At 43.0% G+C, this 18,793-nt stretch overlaps 1 protein-coding gene across 2 annotated transcripts in view; it reads right to left on the reverse strand.

The window, feature by feature from the left end:
* The window catches only part of LOC141105638 (ovostatin-like), a 208,961-nt gene that overhangs the window by 77,555 nt on the left and 112,613 nt on the right, over positions 1-18,793 (reverse strand). Inside the window, exon 18 of one of the 2 annotated variants that reach the window (XM_073595608.1) lies at positions 11,870-11,942. In XM_073595608.1, coding sequence (XP_073451709.1) covers positions 11,870-11,942 — 73 coding nt within the window. Of the gene's footprint in view, positions 1-11,869; positions 11,946-18,793 lie in introns of both variants that reach the window. The other variant, XM_073595607.1, reaches the window with a different exon arrangement.

Here is an 18,793-nt window from a genome sequence, read left to right on the forward strand (position 1 = left end):
ACATTTAAAAATATAAAAACGAGCTAGTACAGCTCGAACGGCATTTAGAGCGCCTCCTTACTTGACTTCTGGTTTATGTCTGCTCTCCGCCACTCCCTACGCGTTACGTCACCGCTCGTGACTTTATCTGGGGAATCAGATTGGTCAGAGAGGTATGTTTTTTATATGGTAATACCAGAAGTGTTGTAGCGGCCATTTTCTTGTGGTCCGCTGATATGCACCAGCGCGGCCATCTTTTTGGTGGTGGATATATATAAATAGCGGCCATTGTCTTGTGGATCGGGCTCCTATTGACGTCAATGGTGATATATGACGGTGGTGTAAAGTATGTGCTAGAATTTAAAATTTGAGTGTGAATCTTTTATTGAACTATGTCATCTGGAATAATTGAGAAAGAAGTGGATTAAAAATCAATATATTTGATACGGGCGCATCAGTCGTATACCGTAGTACAAAAGGAGATACCCTAGTACATGCATATTGCCTATAAATAATATGGAAAAAATAATATAAAAAATATATAGAAACATAGATAAATGGATCAATAAATGAATAAGTTATATACATATATGCTTAATGCAATCTGATCCATTAGTGGGATTACAATATATATAGAATATGTAACTTAAAAATCTCAGTAAAATTCACATAAGACATATGTACTACGGTATACGACTGATGCGCCCGTATCAAATATATTGATTTTTAATCCACTTCTCTCTCAATTATTCCAGATGACATAGTTCAATAAAAGATTCACACTCAAATTTTAAATTATAGCACATACTTTACACCACCGTCATATATCACCATTGACGACAGTAGGAGCCCGATCCACAAGACAATGGCCGCTATTTATATATATCCACCACCAAAAAGATGGCCGCACTGGTACATATCAGCGGACCACAAGAAAATGGCCGCTACAACACTTTCGGTATTACCATATAAAAAACATACCTTTCTGACCAATCCGGTTCCCCAGATAAAGTCACGAGCGGTGACGTAACGCGTAGGGAGTGGCAGAGCAGACGTAAACCGAAAGTCAAGTAAGGAGGCGCTCTAAACGCCGTTCCAGCTGTACTCGCTTGTTTTTATAGTTTTAAATGTAAGAGACCACCCTGAAGCCCCTTAATAAAACATTATTTTTACCACCTAACGTACTACACTATTGGAGGCTTTTTTCTCCCTCTCTCCCCCACCGGGCCGTTGTGCCTCGGTGGCACATTCTTTACCAGGCTAGTGTGCTACATTAAGAGTTGAGAGGAATGAAACAAAGCCGGGATGAGCGGATGAGAATGTTTTGGGGAATACAGTGATGCGATATACAGATCCAGGAACAGGTACTCTATTATGATGCCTATCCTAGCTATTATTGAGGTGAGAGTTCTGAGAGCCTAAAGTCATCTGAAAATTTTCCATAAGGACCTTTATGAACTTTGACCAATCTGTTTATTTATTCCTACACTGAGTCACTTTATTATCTAGCCCAGTCAGGGCAGAGCTAATCACTTGTTCACTTTGTGAACTTGTACCCCTATTGCATTAACATTGAGCACTTGACATTTTGATTATTCACATTTATTGATCTATGAGACCATTCACTTTTTTAATTTCAATAAATTTTTATTGGTATGAAAACAGTAAGGAATTTACATACACCTTTATCCTGTAGGCAATGTATACATATATTAGTACGTTATAAGTACATTATGCACATGTTACAGTCATTTGAGTTAGTGCAATTGGTGCGTAACTTAACGAGACTAGTTCTTGGACAATTTGTCCCGCTAATGGGTTCATTTATCTTATTTAAATAACAAGAAAATAATATAGAAACTGTGAGCTAAAGGACTAAGCTCTAAAATAAATAATCAGTAAAAATAAAAGTGTGAAAAGTATAAAGAGTATAAAGAGTATAAAGAGTATAAAGAGTATGCAGCAGTTTAACTTCCTGTATTAACTAGATTATACAAAGTCAGGGGATTGAGTTTCTGCTTTTATATACATGTGAGTACCATGCAGTCCACCTGTGCCACCTTACATTTACCTTATGATAATTGCCTTGAGCTGCAGCGAACATCAGCTCGTATGTAGCATGTGTGTTGGTCATTTCAACTATTTCTTTAAGTGAAGGAGGTGATGCGTCTTTCCATTTCCTTAATATTGTCAATCTCGTACTCAGTAGTATGTGGGTAACTATGGTTCTAGTATTGATTGGTATATTTTCTATTCCTATTGATAACACTGCTAATGCTGCATCTGGAATTACTACTGAGCATGTGAGTTCTGATATTAGGTTGAATACCTTTTTCCAAACTGCATGTAGAACCCGGCATTCCCATAGTATGTGATGTAATGTACCCCTTCCTCCACAGTTTCTCCAGCACAGAGGAGAGGCCTGTTTCGCAAATTTGGATATCCTTTGTGGGGTTAGATACCACCGGAGTGTTATTTTATGTGTTGTCTCCCATAGTTTGACGCATTTAGTTGCAATAAAGGTATTGCGGAGTGCTTTTTGCCATTGCTCATCTGTAAATGACATACCCAGATCTCTTTCCCACGCCTCTATGTTATTAGTCTTTTTGAACTCTTGTTTGTTGTTAAGTATGTTGTAAAAAAGTGAGATACCTTTTATGTTGGTATTAGGATTAGTAAGATATAGATACACCCTCCACGGAACCTTTATAGATGTTACTGGAACTCTATGAAGATAGTGCTTTATTTGAAGGTATCTATATTGGTCAGTGTCATCCAAACCATATTGCGCTTGGAGAGTCTCAAATGTTTTGAATGAGGAACCGACTTTGAGGTCGTCTAGTGTCAAAATACCTTTGGTTATCCAATGTGATATATTTAAATGTGGAATGTTTATTTGGAGGCTAGATGTGGCAATCGGTATGGGCTTAGTCATCTGACTAGAGAAGTCTGATGTCAAAAAGGACCTCCATGTTGTTAGTGTAGCTATCATTGTAGGAGACATATGTGAGTATACGTAAGGTCGGGCATGGCAGGTCAATAGGGTGTCAGCTAGATTACCTCTCGGAAGTTGTGCTTCCTCCAATTCTACCCATCTGTGGGTCTGGGCAGTATTTAACCAAGATTTTGCTTGTGATAAGATTGTTGCTGTATGATAATCTTTTAAGATAACATGACCTATTCCTCCCGCATTTCTAGCGTTAGTTAATTTCTTATAGGCACACCTGGCCCTTTTTCCTTGCCAAAGGTATCTATTTATCATAATTTGAGCTTTAGAGAAAAATGTGTTGGGAACAGGGACTGGCAACGTCCTAAATAGATAGAGAAGCTGTGGCAGGATGATCATCTTAAACGCCGCCAGTCTGCCTGTCCATGAAAGTTCCATTTTGTCTATATCTAGAAGTTTTTTGTTCAATGAGCCCAGGAATGTGGTGTAGTTGGCTGCGACTAGATTACTTGTCAATGCTGTAAGTGTTATCCCTAGGTATTTTATCCCTTCATTTTCCCATGTGTATGGAAATTTGTCACTCAATTTCTTTTGAAGGGGTGCGTCAATGCCTATTCCCATGATGTATGATTTACTCTCGTTCACTTTATAGTAAGAAATCTTATGGAACATGTCTAAGGTCTTATGTACCGAAGCCAGGGAAGATTCCGCATTGGTTAGAATCATGATTATGTCGTCAGCAAATAGGCTGATCTTATGTATTGAATTATTTATACGGAAACCTGTAATATGGGGGTTTGTTCGGACGTATATAGCTAAGGGCTCCATTAACAGGTTGAAGATTAGAGGGGATAAGGGACACCCCTGTCTAGTCCCGTTTGTGATACTGAATGGCCTAGACAGTGTTCCAGATGCTAGCACTTGGGCAGAAGGCTTAGAGTATAGTGCCAATATCGCAGAAAGTATAGTGCCAGAAAAACCAAACCTTCTTAATACTTGGGCGAGGTATTGCCAATGGATGCGGTCAAAGGCCTTCTCTGCGTCCAGAGCTAGAAGCAAAGAAGGCCTTTTATGTTCTCTCGCCAGGTGTATAATATTTGTCAGTCGTCGGGTTGCGTCGGATGTCTGACGACCCTTGGTAAATCCTGTTTGATCAGGATGAATGAGAAGTGGGAGAAGATTTAATAATCGGGATGCTACAATTTTTGCGTAAATTTTCAAATCTATATTGAGGAGTGAGATCGGTCTGAAGTTTGGGGGTATATTGGGTTCTTTCCCTGGCTTAGGCAGAGTTACTATTATTGCATTTAACATTTCTGGAGGAAAAGAGGCAGAGGCAGCAGCAGCATCAAAAGTGCGTTGTAGATATGGACTTAATATGTGTTTGAAGGTTTTATAATAATCTCCTGAGAATCCATCCGGGCCTGGAGATTTGTTACTTGGTAGGGAGTCAATAGCAGTATGTATTTCTTCTATACTGAATGTTTGGTTTAGAGTTTGAAGTTGTTCTTGTGACAATGTAGGAATGTCTAATTGTTGTAAAAATGCATTAATTGCATCAGTAGTGGGTTGGGGGGTGTCTAAGTCATCTTTCAGATTGTACAGGTTACTGTAATATTGACTGAAGGTGTCTGCTATGTCCTGTGGATGGTACAGTTTATGTTTGGTAAGGGGGTGTAAAATGTATGGAATTTTTGTTTTGTATCTAATGCCCTTAATCCTGTAAGCTAAGATTTTACCTGCTTTGTTACCCGTGGCGTAATATGTCATTTTAAGCTTTTTTGAGGACTTTTCAAAATTTTCTAGTAATAACAATCTCAATTCATATCTTAATTGTGTAAGTAGCTGTGAGGTTGAGTAGGAGGTATTTTGTTTGTTGCTGGATTCTAACAGAGAAATTTTGTCTGTCAGCTCTTTTATGTACCGCTGCCTCTGCCTTTTGACCCTCGCCCCCAGTTGTATGAGGACACCTCTCACATAAGCCTTGTGGGCATTCCACAAGGTAAAATGGTTTTGCACGGAGGGTGCGTTAATGCTAAAGTACTCCCTCATCTGATCTTCTATTTTTTTCCTGAAGTCCGATTGTTGCATTAGGTAGGAGTTTGATCTCCACAAGTAGGATGTATTGCATGCGGCATCGTCTTTTAGAGATATGGTGATGGACGCATGGTCTGACCAAGTAATGGTATTGATATCTGTGGATGTTACATGGGCTAATGTGCTTTGATCAACCAAAAAAAGGTCTATTCGGGAATAGGAGTTGTGGGGAGAAGAGAAGAAGGTATAGTCCCTCTCTCCTGCATGCATACACCTCCATGCGTCAAAAAGTTCCTGTTCATGTAGGATGTTCATGAGGGATGGGTTTGAACGTCTTGTTCCGGAAGATGAATCCAGATGTGGGATTGGGGTTGAGTTAAAGTCTCCACATATGATTAATCTCCCCCTCTGGAGGGTCTTCACTTTTTGTAGCATTTTGTTGAGGAATCTTACTTGATGCTTGTTGGGAGCGTAAACGTTAGCGATGGTATAAGTGATTGAATTAATGTCGCAAATTAATAGGAGATACCTTCCTTTTGTGTCCTTAATTTCTTTGTGAAGCGTGAAAGTCACAGAGTCTCTTATTGCTGTGAGGACCCCTTTGGTTTTGTTATGGGAGTTAGCAAAAAAAATGAAAGGGAAGCTCCTATGGGTACAAGAGGGTGCTGCAGTGGCAGAGAAGTGCGTTTCTTGCACACAAACCACATCTGACTTGTGGGTGATTGCTTCTGACCACATGGATTTCCTTTTGGCAGGATGATTCAAGCCTTTGGAATTAATAGAAATAATTTTTATGCCCATGGTTGTAAGGAAGGTATGCTAGAGTATTTGGAAACGTGGGGACATTTTTGAGGTCTTGTTGCCCTCATGTGGTGTTTCCTGGTATTGCATAGGAAATCTTCTTTCAGTGAAATAAGACAAAAGAGGTACTCACGTACACTGCTGAGATTGTTTTCATTTTGGGGTGACAGGGAGATTGTGATATTCCGGCTGCGTCTTTGTGTATCCAGTTGCTGCAACTTCAAAAACGTTGAAGAGAAAACATAAAAAACAAAATGAAACGTTAACATTGCAGAATCAACTTTGGTATAAAAGAGCAACTTCTGCATAGGTCAATCTGGATTTAACAGACAGTAAACTTGTATACAGCAGTTTGCTGTTTAAGGTTAGTGGGGGAAGAAAGTTCGGGCTTAGGAGCTCCTGACTGGTGCACTGAGCCCAGAAAATGTAGAAAGTGAAAAGATGATAGTCCATCTGGGTTTAGCTATGCGATTTAGCATTTTTTGTGGTGACTGTTTTCCACACTGGATCCACAGGTTTGGGGGTTGCTGGTTCTGGAGCAGGTAAGATATTCCACTTTTCCAAAATAGAAAGTCCTTTCTCTAGGGAGTTCACTACGTGGGTGTGTCCCTCTCTTGTAACGGACAGTTTGGTAGGGTATCCCCATCTATAAGTGATATTGTGGTTTCTCAATACTTTAGTGACGGTGTTCAAATTTTTTCTTTTTTGTAGAGTGTATTGAGAGAGGTCTGCATAAAACTGCAGATGCTGGTATTGAGCAGGAATGTGTTCCTTCTTGCGCATGACCATCATTAGTTGTTCCTTAGCTTGATAAAAATGTAATCGTAGGATTACATCTCTGGGGATATGTTCTGATAAGTAAGAGGGTTTTGGTAGGCGGTGGACTCTGTCAATCGTAATCTCCATGTCTGAGAGGTCAGGAAGGAGAGATCTAAATAAAGAGGAGACATAGGTGCGCAGGTCGGCTTGTTGTACAGTTTCAGGGATCCCTCTTATCTTTAAATTGTTCCTCCTGTTTCTGTCCTCAATGTCTGCGATTTTTTCCTTAATCCATTCAGTATCACCCTCTCTTTCCTCATGTGAGTCTACCAGCTCATTGATAGTGGTAGCATATTCCCCCATTTTTTGTTCTATGTGCTCAACTCTGGTCTCAACAGCCTGCAAATTGTTGTTAAACTTATGCATGCATTTCATTAGGTCAGATTGCAGTGAGCTTCTTAGGGATAATAGCATGTCTTTTAAGACAGTATCGATCACAGGCTGGTGTGAGGTAGGGAAAGATTCAATGGAGTCAGGTAATTCACGTGTGTCATCCCCTGAGTCACTCGTAGGGCTAGCTGTATCAGCGAATCCCCCGCCATCCATCCGGGGTCTTGCTTTAGCTGGGCTGCCTGAGGGTGGAGAGGGAGAGTATTGCTGTGGGCTTTTATGGATGCTTATATTGTGGTTGTGCCTGTTCGCCATAGGGAGGATGGAAGTGGATTTGTTTGCTGGGGTGGATGATGACCCAGCGCCATCTTGCCTACCGTCATGCTGCTTCATTTCATAGAAGTCCGTCAGGCGCTGAGGCTTCCTCTGTTCTTTTCGTTTTCTGGACATGGCTCCCAACTCTGCCCTGGGGTGTTCTGCCTCTGCGGGTGTAGAGAACGGGACCCGATGGGATGTTTTGTGCCGCTGTTTCTTAGCTCAGTACCGGAGCTCCGGGATTATGCTGCCATTCAGAGTGCTCGCAAGCCACGCCCCCCCACTTTTTTATTTATATATTTAATTGATTGTTATGATTCATGCCATCTTATATGTTATTTTGTGTGAATAGATTGGAATGCGCAAGATCACTTTTATCTAATATTTCCATTGAAGTGTAGCGTGAACACTTTTAGATTTTGCTGCTTTTTTAGACACCACCACACATATTTTTATATTGTTTTCATCATTTATGTGTCAGTTTTTACACATTTTCACTATTACTCCCTAATAGCGCGAAGGACACTTCCACTTGTACAATTGATTTGTTAGTTTATACTTAAACTCATTTGTTCCGCACCTTCTGTCCATACCTTTTCTTTATTACGACAATGACACTTCACATAACCGCCATTAATGCAAAGGGGCTTAAGAGCCTGTTTAAGAGATCGAGCCTATGGAAGGAAGCCCTGTCACTAAAATCAGATCTTTTATGTGTGCTGGAGACACATTTTGCACAAGGGAAAGCCCACTCCTGTACCCATCACAAATTTCCCCAACAATTCTTTGCTATTAATACTAAGAAAACGAGAGGGGTTATGATTGCTGTACGGGGATCCATATCCTTTCAGCTCCGGCATATCTCATTCTATCCGCCCTCTTTGACAATGTGCACTGTGTGATAGTTTGTTTTGGATCATACGGTAAAACCGTTTGATGTGTGTTGGGAGGGTATAAATTAACTATCTCACTACCCCAAAGATAGAATAGTGCTATGTGGTGACTTCAACAATATAGTAGACCCTACCCTAGGCTCCTCCTCCACCAGCAGAAAGACACCAACAGCTCTTCACTCTCTCATGCTTCTAGAAGAATTATATGATCCGTGGCGGTGCTTGCATGGCACGGAAAGAGATTACTCCTTTTTTTCTGCTGCCCAGAGGTCCTATTCTAGAATTGATCTGTTCCTGCTGCATAAATATACTCTCCAGACAGTATCTCAAGCCAACATTGGACTAATCACCTGGTCGGATCATGCGCCAGTATCCTTAACAATTTCTACTAACCCAACAACTCCGAGATGCACAACCTGGCATATGAACACCTCTCTCACACCTATTGTACCAGGAGCAGATCAAGTCAGAATTGGAGTCCTTTTGCCTGAACGATGGACCTGTAACCAATGCCCTGCTACTATGGAATGCCCACAAGGCGGTTGTTAGAGGGATTTTCATAAAGCTGGCTGCCCATGAGAAGAGAAAACGAGCAGAGAGGCTTACTTCCCTTACTGACCAAATCCGCAAGGCTGACCAGTAATAAAGCCTGACCTAATACAACTGATGCGGCCCTTCTCCGCACCCTTAGAGAGGACCTCCATAACTACATGCACTCATCTTTTGAGTACCACATTAAGAAATTAAGGCTAAACCGGTATGCTTATGGCAACAAACCTGGAGCCCTACTGGCCAAACAGGTCAAAAAGAAGGCAGCCCTTTCTAAAATCCCCTACATGCACACCTCACAGGGACAAAGAATCAGCAATTTCAAAGATATTGCGGACTGTTTTAGCGACTTCTACTTGAAATTATACAATCTGCACACATGTAGCTCAGAGCTCACACCAGAACCAGCCCAAATAGGCAAATTTTTGAAATCTTTACAACTCCCTGCTCTCACTCCAGACCAACTACAGAATATCAATTAACCAATCTCTGACACTGAAATTTTAAAAGCCATTCGATCACTTCCACTACATAAAGCACCTGGACCCGATGGGTTCTGCAGTGAATACTTTAAAACTTATGCTTCCATCCTCACCCGATACCTGCATCAAACTTTTGACCATTTTATTGTATCTGGAGAAATACCTGAAAAATCCCTGGAAGCGCTGATTGTCACTATCCCTAAATCAGACAAGCCATCAGATAACCCGACGAATTACAGGCCTATTTCGTTACTAAACACAGAAATTAAACTATATGCCAAAATCCTAGCCTCCTGCACATCTCCCTATATCCCCACATTAATACACCTAGATCAAGTCAGATTCGTCCCGCACAGACAAGCATCTGATGGAACCAGAAGGTTCATTGATATTATTCAGTGGGCCGATCATCATCACACGCCTTCTCTGCTACTCTCTTTGGATGCAGAGAAGGCCTTTGATAGAGTGCATTGGGCCTATCTAAAGGCAGTCCTGAAAAAAATTGGTCTTACAGGTCACATATCTGCAGCTATCCTAGCCCTATACTCCTCACCATCTGCCAGAGTCCTGGCCTCCGGTATGGTCTCTAAAACCTTAAGCATTTCAAACGGTGCAAGGCTGCCCTTTATCGCCCCTTATATTTGCTTTAATAATGGAACCATTGCCCGAAGCAATCAGAAGCAACCCACAGATTACAGGTTTAGAGATAGGTGAAACGGGCCACAAAATAGGGCTTTATGCAGACGACTTAATAGTCGTCATGACTAATCCAGAAAAATCCCTCTCTATCCTTCACAACCTACTTCTTCTATTTGGACAAATATCACTCTATAAAATTAACTGTACCAAATCTACTATGCTTGGTGTATGCCTTAATAGCTCTCTAAAACAATCTCTATCATGCTCGTCCCCTTTCCCGTGGGCCCCAGCCGCAATTATTACTTAGGTGTTAAATTAACAGTTCCATCCACAGGTACGCTACGCCTTAATTTTGAGTGTTTACTTAAGAAATTGAACAACCTGTGCTCTGATCTAAGTAAGCCGAGATAGTCTTGGGCTGGTAAGATCACCCTTACCAAGATGTTTCTGATGCCACACATTATATCTTTTTTGGACCCTTCCAATCTCCTTCCTCTCATCGCAACTTACCTCAAGACAACATATTCTCAACAACTTCATCTGGGGCAATAAGCACCCAAGAGTATGATCCTCCACTCTCTGCACAGCTAAAACAAAGGTGGGACTAGGAGCACCAGATGTCCAAACTTACTATAAAGCTATACTCCTCAACCAAGCCAAATAATGGTGGACATCATTGTCTACAACATCATGGGTGCAAATTGAAGACACAGCCCTTCAGGCTAAAGGCTCACAACTTCTTGCTGCACTCCTATTACGTCACAGACAGCAATGCTCTTTCCTCAACACAGTCAATGCAACTATCAAAGTATGGGAATCCACAATCCAACAATCCAAGGGCCTGTCTCATGCAGCTTTAAGCCACATCCCAATCTCAGCCCTTGAATTTGTCTGCCCTAATCTTACACTCTCAACCTGGTTCTCAGCAGGTATATGCAAAATAGGAGACCTTTATAAAGAGAAGACCCTGCAATCCTTTCAAGAACTGCAAACTAAATACTCTATCTGGCAGCAGGACTTTTACAAACATTTACAAATACACCACGCACTTCAAGAGGTACGGTGGTCATAATACAACCAGATTGTAGGGATTCTACAATTCTATGAACAACCTAGTCCCTCTCAAAAGGGGTTCTCACATCTATATAGACTCCTAAACTCCCCTCCAATTATGCAAAAACTCCCAGGGATGTATAAATGGGAAAGAGCTTTCAACTTCTCAGCTCCTTCTAACAAATGGCAGCATGCATCCTGCACCACCCTATGGTTTTTCCAAATGCCTTTGCCATTGGGAAACAACTCAGAAGCTTCTACATTTCTGGTACTACACTACAGAAAAATTATGCAAAATCTTCCTGTCTTCCCCCTCCACCTGTTGGAGGGCTTGTGGAAACCCAGGATCTTCTGCGCACATATGGTGAACTTTTCCTTCGATCTCAGGATTCTGGAAGGATGTACAAACTTTGCTTGGATCAATCACTGGAGTAACTTGTAGATTCACACCACAGATGGCCCTGCTGGGAGTAGGACTCGAGGACTGGCCACATCTACTCCACTCGATTGTCACTCATATTTTTTTGCGGCCCGGCTTTCCATTGCACGAAAGTGGAAATCTGTCATCCCTCTGACCATAACCCAGCTGATCACAATACTAAACCAGCACTTTCACCTGGATAGCCGATACAAGAAGCACCCCACTCACTTCATGAAAGGTTATATCCCCCACGACTGACAAACAGTTAAAGTACTACAAGATACTCCCCCAAACTCCAGCACTGACAAATCTGACAGCATTACTAGACAGCCTACCTGTTATTTGTTACTTGTTCTATATAGCCTATGGTCATTAGTCACGACCACCTGTTGCAAATATCTTGCATCTTTTATGCATTTACTGACTCTAACACAATATTTTTACATCTTGATTACAATGCTTGCAACCTTTCTGTTAACACTGTGTACTTCTGAAACTGATGTTTCTGTACTTGTAAACTGTAATATCTTAATAAAATGTACAAGTTAAAAAAAATAAAAAAATAAAAAAATAAAGGGAAGAAGTAGTACCAAAACAAACTCACCCCACATAAGTGATCCCAAAAAACCACACTTCTGGAAAATATGTCCTTCTGGTTGTCACTGGGGCTGCAACATCTGCTAGAAAATAAAAATATTCCATATATGCACACAATTTGTTTGCTGTATGAAAAGCACAGAACTGTTGATTTAATTAGCGACTCAAAATGGATTAAAGGATGAAGGAGGTACTTCTCAGCATGGGGCTTTTGGGGTCCAGAACAAGTGAAAATTTTAATGTGCCCAAGATAAATATATACCTCCCAACCATCCCAAAATATGTGGAATTGTCTCCTGGCATTTTAAAAAAGTACCAGAGTCCTGCAGATTCAGGAGGTGTCCCGAAACGGTAATCCGTTAAGGGATCTTGTGGGCAGCGGTGGTGAAGCTTGTGCACTCCAGGCCACCGCATTACTCAGAGGTTTCCATGATGGTGGGGGAGAGGAGTAGAGCAACTTAACAGCACCTCAACTTATTGCAGTGCTGTGCATGTCTATGCAAAAATGCAGGGGGGGGCAGCGAGCATGAGCAAGATGGGCAATAATGGCTGCATTTTTTCTTGCAGTACAGGCAACTTTTGGACAAAAGAACATATAGATTGAGGACCTCCTTCCAGGTCCAGTAAGTGTAGTGTCACTTATCCCGGACATGGTGTGTGGCACTTCTACATGCATGTTGCCAAACAAAATATACAGCAATTCATTCTGTATTCTGCGCTGTGTGTTGCCCATTTCATAACCACCTCATTCTATACTCTGCACTATAAGTTCTATACCACACCACCTCATTCTATACACTCCTTATACCACACTACCTCATTCTGTACTCTACACTATACGTTCCTTATTCCACACTGCCTCATTCTGTATTCTGACTTTGCGGCGCCACACCAATTCCCAAAAGTAGTTCCTGCACTACTTTTGGCGACTTCGGGGGTGATTGAAATTGACACCGGTGCAGTAAACCGCACAGATGTCTCTGAAATCGTTCCCGAAGTCGGACTAACATACGGGTATGAAATAGTGGGCGCTCAGCTGAACGCGCAAGATTTCTAACCCATTGTTTGTGTGAACCTAGACTAATGCTGAGAAATACAGGCAGATACTTTTCAATCATGCCATACCATCAGGGAGGCGTGCGATTGGCCCCAAATTTATTCTGCAGCAGGACAACAACCCCAAACATACAGCCAATGTCATTAATATCTTCAGTGTAAAGAACAAGGAGTCATGAAAGTGATGGTTTGGCCCCCACAGAGCCTTGATCATCATGGCGTCTGTCTGGGATTACATGGACATAAGGATTTGAGGCAGCCAACATCCACAGAATATCTGTGCTTAGATCTGTGAGGTTTGAAACAACCTACAGTACCTGCCGAGTTCTTTCAAAAACTGCGTGCAAGTCTACCTTGAGGACTTGAAGTTGTTTTGAAGGCAAAGTGTGGTCACCCCAAATATTGATTTGGGTTGCTATTCTGTGATTTTTTTATCAAACTAACTATTAACACTTCCTCTATGTCTGAAAGCATATTTTCACACCTGCCTTATTGATGATTGCCGTACAGGGGCATGGCTGTACAGCAATCATCATCACTAACGTTTGACGTGATACGCCGAACCAGGAAGTGGAGGTCCGAGTCTGAGGACTGGGTGAGAGTGAGACAGCATCTGCACACCTTGGGTCCACCGTAACCACAATACACCACTTTAGATGTTTATGGCAGACTTGCTGTGGTATTTCTGCTTGCTTTGAATTTTACTAAATGTGAGTGTAATGGTTGAAGATTTTAGAGTGTTTTGGGGGCGCATGCACGAAGCCTAACATGGAGGATGCTTCCCGTTTGAGCTCTGCACTCCCCGCTGGACCTAAACAGGTGACCGAACCACCCTCCTGACTCGCTCCTGCAGGGATCGCCTCACAATCAACCCAGCATCACCTGGAATGGTGCTAACGGGCCACCGAGGAAAAAACAAGCCTAAACTCATAAGAGAAGCTCTGGCCCGTGCCTCTTCCAAAATGGCCGCGAATGCCCTGGGCCCTGGCTAAACAACATGCAGCGTCGCTGGCTGGCCCGGAACTAGCAGACAGTGGAGAAGAGGATGATGCAGATTTCAACCTTAGTGGCTCCCCTACCCTGCCTCCCTCAGGTATGTCACAAAATGACTTTCTTAAATACATGGAGTCCATGCTCCAGAGAGCCCTGAAAGCCACATCTGACCAGATCACAAATAGACTCTCACGGGAAATACGTGAAATAGGCCAGCATACAGCAGATCTTGAAACTAGGGTGGATGTCATGGAACTTACCCTCCAAGAGCACGCCCAAGAGCATGCAGCACTCCATGAGGAGAATGCCACATTGCTTTCCCGTTTAGAGGATGCTGAGAATCGTTCCCGCAGATCTAACCTGAGGCTCCGTGGAATTCCTGAGATGATCGACGATATTCAGTCATTCACTACTGTACTGTTCCAGGAACTCTCACCATCCATCCCAGTAGAGCGGTTAGAGTTCGACAGGATACATAGAGCTCTCAACCGCCGCCAAAACGACGGACTACCACGAGACATAATTATCAAGCTGCATTTTTTCCACACAAAGGAGCAGCTGCTCTCTGCTGCCCAAAACAAAGACTCACTTCTGTTCCAGGGTCATGCATATCAGCTGTTCTGACCTGGCACCCCTTACCATAGCCAAATGCCGTGCCATGAAGCCGCAGCTTCAAATCTTGCTACAACACCAGCTGAAATACACCTGGCGGTTTCCTTTTGCCCTTCAGTTCTCATATCAGGGGCAGCAACACTCCTGCACCACACCAGAATCTCTGCAGCGGCTCCTGGAAACTCTCCACCTGTCTTCCCCGGCCCAGCTTTCAGAGACTATGCTACCACACACACAAGCCCATGCTGCTACACATCCATACACGGCTACACTGACTCGCAACCAGCCAGGACCATCATCGATCCGTACCATCACAGGCTCCGGGGGATAACTTCTCCACTCCAAAATCTCGCCCACCCCGCTGATCTTGCGATGACTGTTTCTCTTTGCCTCCTTTTATCCTGTTGCACATAGGTAGGCAAATTCTTTGCGGATCATCGAGAACCTAACATCTCATGAAGGTTTTTTCTTCTACCAAGGCCTAAGAGACTGCACCCGGGTATGTACTTTTCAATTCCTGTGAGACCACCGGGGGCTATACAGGTTCGGACGCCCCACAATTTATCCAATCCTTCTAAATGATGTCTATCTATACTCAGTTTGGATACTTTCTCCAGTTACTAGGACTGATGCTTTCAGCATCTTTGTTTTACCAGATCCTTGGTTTACAGCAGCAATGTTTAATTCTACATAAATTAACCCCCGTTTCCTCCCCCTATGTATGGTGCTTGCTATTACTAGGTAAAAACTAAAACTATCCTTTTCCCCCTGTGTCTCCCCCTCCCCCCCCTTCCTCCTTTCCTCCCCTCCGCCTGTCCCCTCCCCTCCTCCCGCTCCTCCCCACTCCCCCCTCCCAACCCACCCCTCCTCAAAACTGCTTCTATTGGATACTTATTGCTGAAGTTTCTGGTTCTGCGAAAATATGACTGGTTTAGGTTTCGGTTTAACACTAAACTTGAGTTTAACGTTTTGATTTCAACGCGCCTTTCCCGTTTGCGGCGGGGAGCTATCACTGCTCCCCCACTCTGCGGTGCACCCACCCCTTGGCTGCTTTACTGGCCATGGAGTTTGTGCGCTATTTGGTCGGGCAATATAAAATTACTCTTTTAACACCTAAAGTTAAATGGTTTGCCCTACACTACGTACACCCCACCCTTCCCCTCCTCCTCTCGTCTCCCTTCTACTTTCTACTATTTTTTCTTCTTTCCTCTTCTGGTCGGTTGACTCGCGTGGCCCTCTCCCTCTTGTTCAGTAATATGAGCCCCCCCACTCCCATAAATGGCCCCCCTAAACATACTGTCCCTTAATGTTAAGGGACTTAACTCCCCCAATAAAAAGGGTCAAAGCCTTTCAAACCTTTGCATCCCTGAAGGCCAGCATTGTTGCCCTTCAAGAGAACCATTTTGCGGTCCAACACACCCCCAAATTTTATAGCTCCAGATACCCTAATGTATTTATCGCCTCTGCTGCAAAGAAACAAAGGGGGGTCCTGTTGGCCTTCCATCACACTATACCATTCACCCCAACACTGGAAATCAAAGACCCAGAAGGTCGCTATATTGTTCTTGTAGGCCTGCTGCAAGATATAGAAACTACATTTGTCTCATACTATGCCCCCAACAATAACCCAAACCCCTTTTTCTCTCATCTTTTGCAGATTGTAAAAACACACTGTAAGGGCACTCTATGTGTGGTGACGCCAACTTAGTACACCACCCCCATCTAGACAAATCTCCTTACTCCCCGGAACATTATTCCCCCTCCACCCAATTACGCAAGCAACTTCAGCAGGCTTTTCTTCTTGATACTTAGAGGGAATGCAACACTTTAAAGAAAAATTACACATTTTATTCATACCCCCACAAATCCTTCTCTAGGATTGACCATATTCTTATCCCAATAGTATCCTCACCGATTTTACTTGACTCCACTATACAACTCATCACTTGGTCAGACCACTGTGCAGTGATCACTACGATCTCCTCATTGATTCCCCAGACCAGAGACAAAATGTGGTGTATGAATGAAGCACACCTAACTAACCAGTCGTATTGCTTTGACATACAACTAGCCCTCAAAGATTATCTCCTACACAATTCCACACCAGGAATATCCCGATCCTTTTATGGGAGGCGCATAAGCCAGTGATTAGAGGCAAATGCATTTCAGTGGCCACACACCTCAAAAGGGACAAGAAACTTAGAATGCAGCAACTTGAAACAGACTTTCAAAATCACTTTCTCCAATTTCAGGCCTCCCCTACTGAACCCCATAGATTGACCTTGGAGAAAACTAAAATTGAACTAGACCTTCTTTTGGTGGAAAAAGCTATACACAGAGCCAGTCATACAATATACACTAAAGCCAATAAACCTGACACGTTTCTGGCTTTACGCCTAGAGCAAACCTGGGCCCCCATTAGACTCAGGCTGGCCAATGACAGTCATACCAGTAACCCAATCAGGGTGCTTTCTGAATTTTGTAAAAGGCTCGCCAACCTTTATGAAGCAAAGGCCTCCTTTTCTTTGAATCAAGCAGAGACACTATTCCAAAACTTGTCAATACCAAAACTGTCGGACGCCAGTCCTGAGTCAATGGAGGGACTAGTTAGGGTCAAGGAAGTCCTTATCGCTATAAAAACACTTAAACCCCACAAAGCCCTGGCTTGGATGGCCTCCCCAGCACATACTATAAAAAATTTGCAGACACAGTGGCACCCCTCCTCGCAAGTTCCTTTAACATTCCTCCAAAAAAAGCACACTTTTGGTCGAGACACATTGACTGCTATAAGCTCTATGATTCCCAAACCGAACACGGATAATACCCTTTGGTCCAACTATCGACCCATATCCCTATTTAATGTGGATATAAAAATCCTGGCCAAGATCCTTGCGTTGCAACTCAATCCAATCATAGGGGGGTTGATCCACAAAGATCAAGTGGGATTTATTCCTCGGAGGCAGGCTAGTGACAACATCCGACGCGTTACCTTACTGCAAGATATAGCCAGATCCCGTAAAATACCAATTTATCTCCTGTCTCTTGATATAAGAAAGGCGTTTGACACGGTCTCCTGGTCAAACCTACACTTTATCTTACAGGGGTTTTGGCCCACACTTCCTACAATGGATTACCACCCTATATACTGAACCCCAGGCATATGTAAAATATTCTGGGTTTCGCTCAGAATGTTTCCCAATCCAAAGAGAGACAAGAAAAGGCTGCCCCCTATCCCCCCTGGTTTTTGCCCTCGCGATTGAACCCCTTGCAGCCCTGATCAGAACGAACCCAAATATCCAAGGCCTTGAGGTCGCCTCCACGTCACATAAATGATGTTTTATTGTGGACGACGCACTACTGTTCGTTACTTCGCCACATATTACCCTTCCCAATCTCATCCAACTCTTAGATAAATTTGCAAAGGTTATAGGCTTGGAAGTCAATCAAGCAAAATCCAGGGCCCTCAATATGTCTCTAATACAAGCAGAGCTTAAACTCCTTCAAGAGAATTTCCCTTTCCAATGGTCCACCTCATCTATCCCTTATCTAGGAATAAAATTGGCTAGTAACCCGGCCCATCTATTCCATACTAACTATCTCCCTATGTTGAACCACTTGTCCTCACTGCTTAACACCTGGCAACCCCTGTGTGTCTCATGGCTCGGGCGGATTGCGGCCGTGAAAATGTCATTGCTTCCCAAGCTTTTATATCTCTACAGAGTCCTCCCAGTCGCAGTTCCCCCCTATTTCCATTGAGCAATACAAAACCGGGTGTTCAAATATATCTGGGGCTCCATGAAACCCAGGGTTTCGTGACACGTTCTGCTTCTTAATAAACTTACTGGAGGCCTAGGGGTACCCAACTTTCTGCATTACTATCATGCAGCCCAGCTGGCCCAAATCACACTCTACCACGCATAAGTTGAAATGCCTTTATGGGTCAGCTTGGAAGCAATAGATCTTCACCCTCTCATAGTGTCTAATTTGCTATGGCTACCTCCCCAGGTCTGTGGTCCTATTACAAACCCTATAACACAGCATTACCTAAAAATTTGGGAAAAATTATGAAACTCATTCAAATTAATATCACCACATTCTCCCTTGCTCTTTCCTTGGCCATCCACTCTTTTATCCGACCTACACCGAACCAGCCTCATTCCAAGCCTGGGCCCGGGCTGATCTGAGCCGTATATATGACTTGGTCACTGACAGTGCTATAAAGACATTTCCAGCCCTACAAGCACAAAGTCAACTTCCACATCAGGAGTGT

This window comes from Aquarana catesbeiana, linkage group LG08 (assembly GCF_042186555.1).
Source record: "Aquarana catesbeiana isolate 2022-GZ linkage group LG08, ASM4218655v1, whole genome shotgun sequence".
Lineage (NCBI taxonomy): Eukaryota > Metazoa > Chordata > Amphibia > Anura > Ranidae > Aquarana > Aquarana catesbeiana.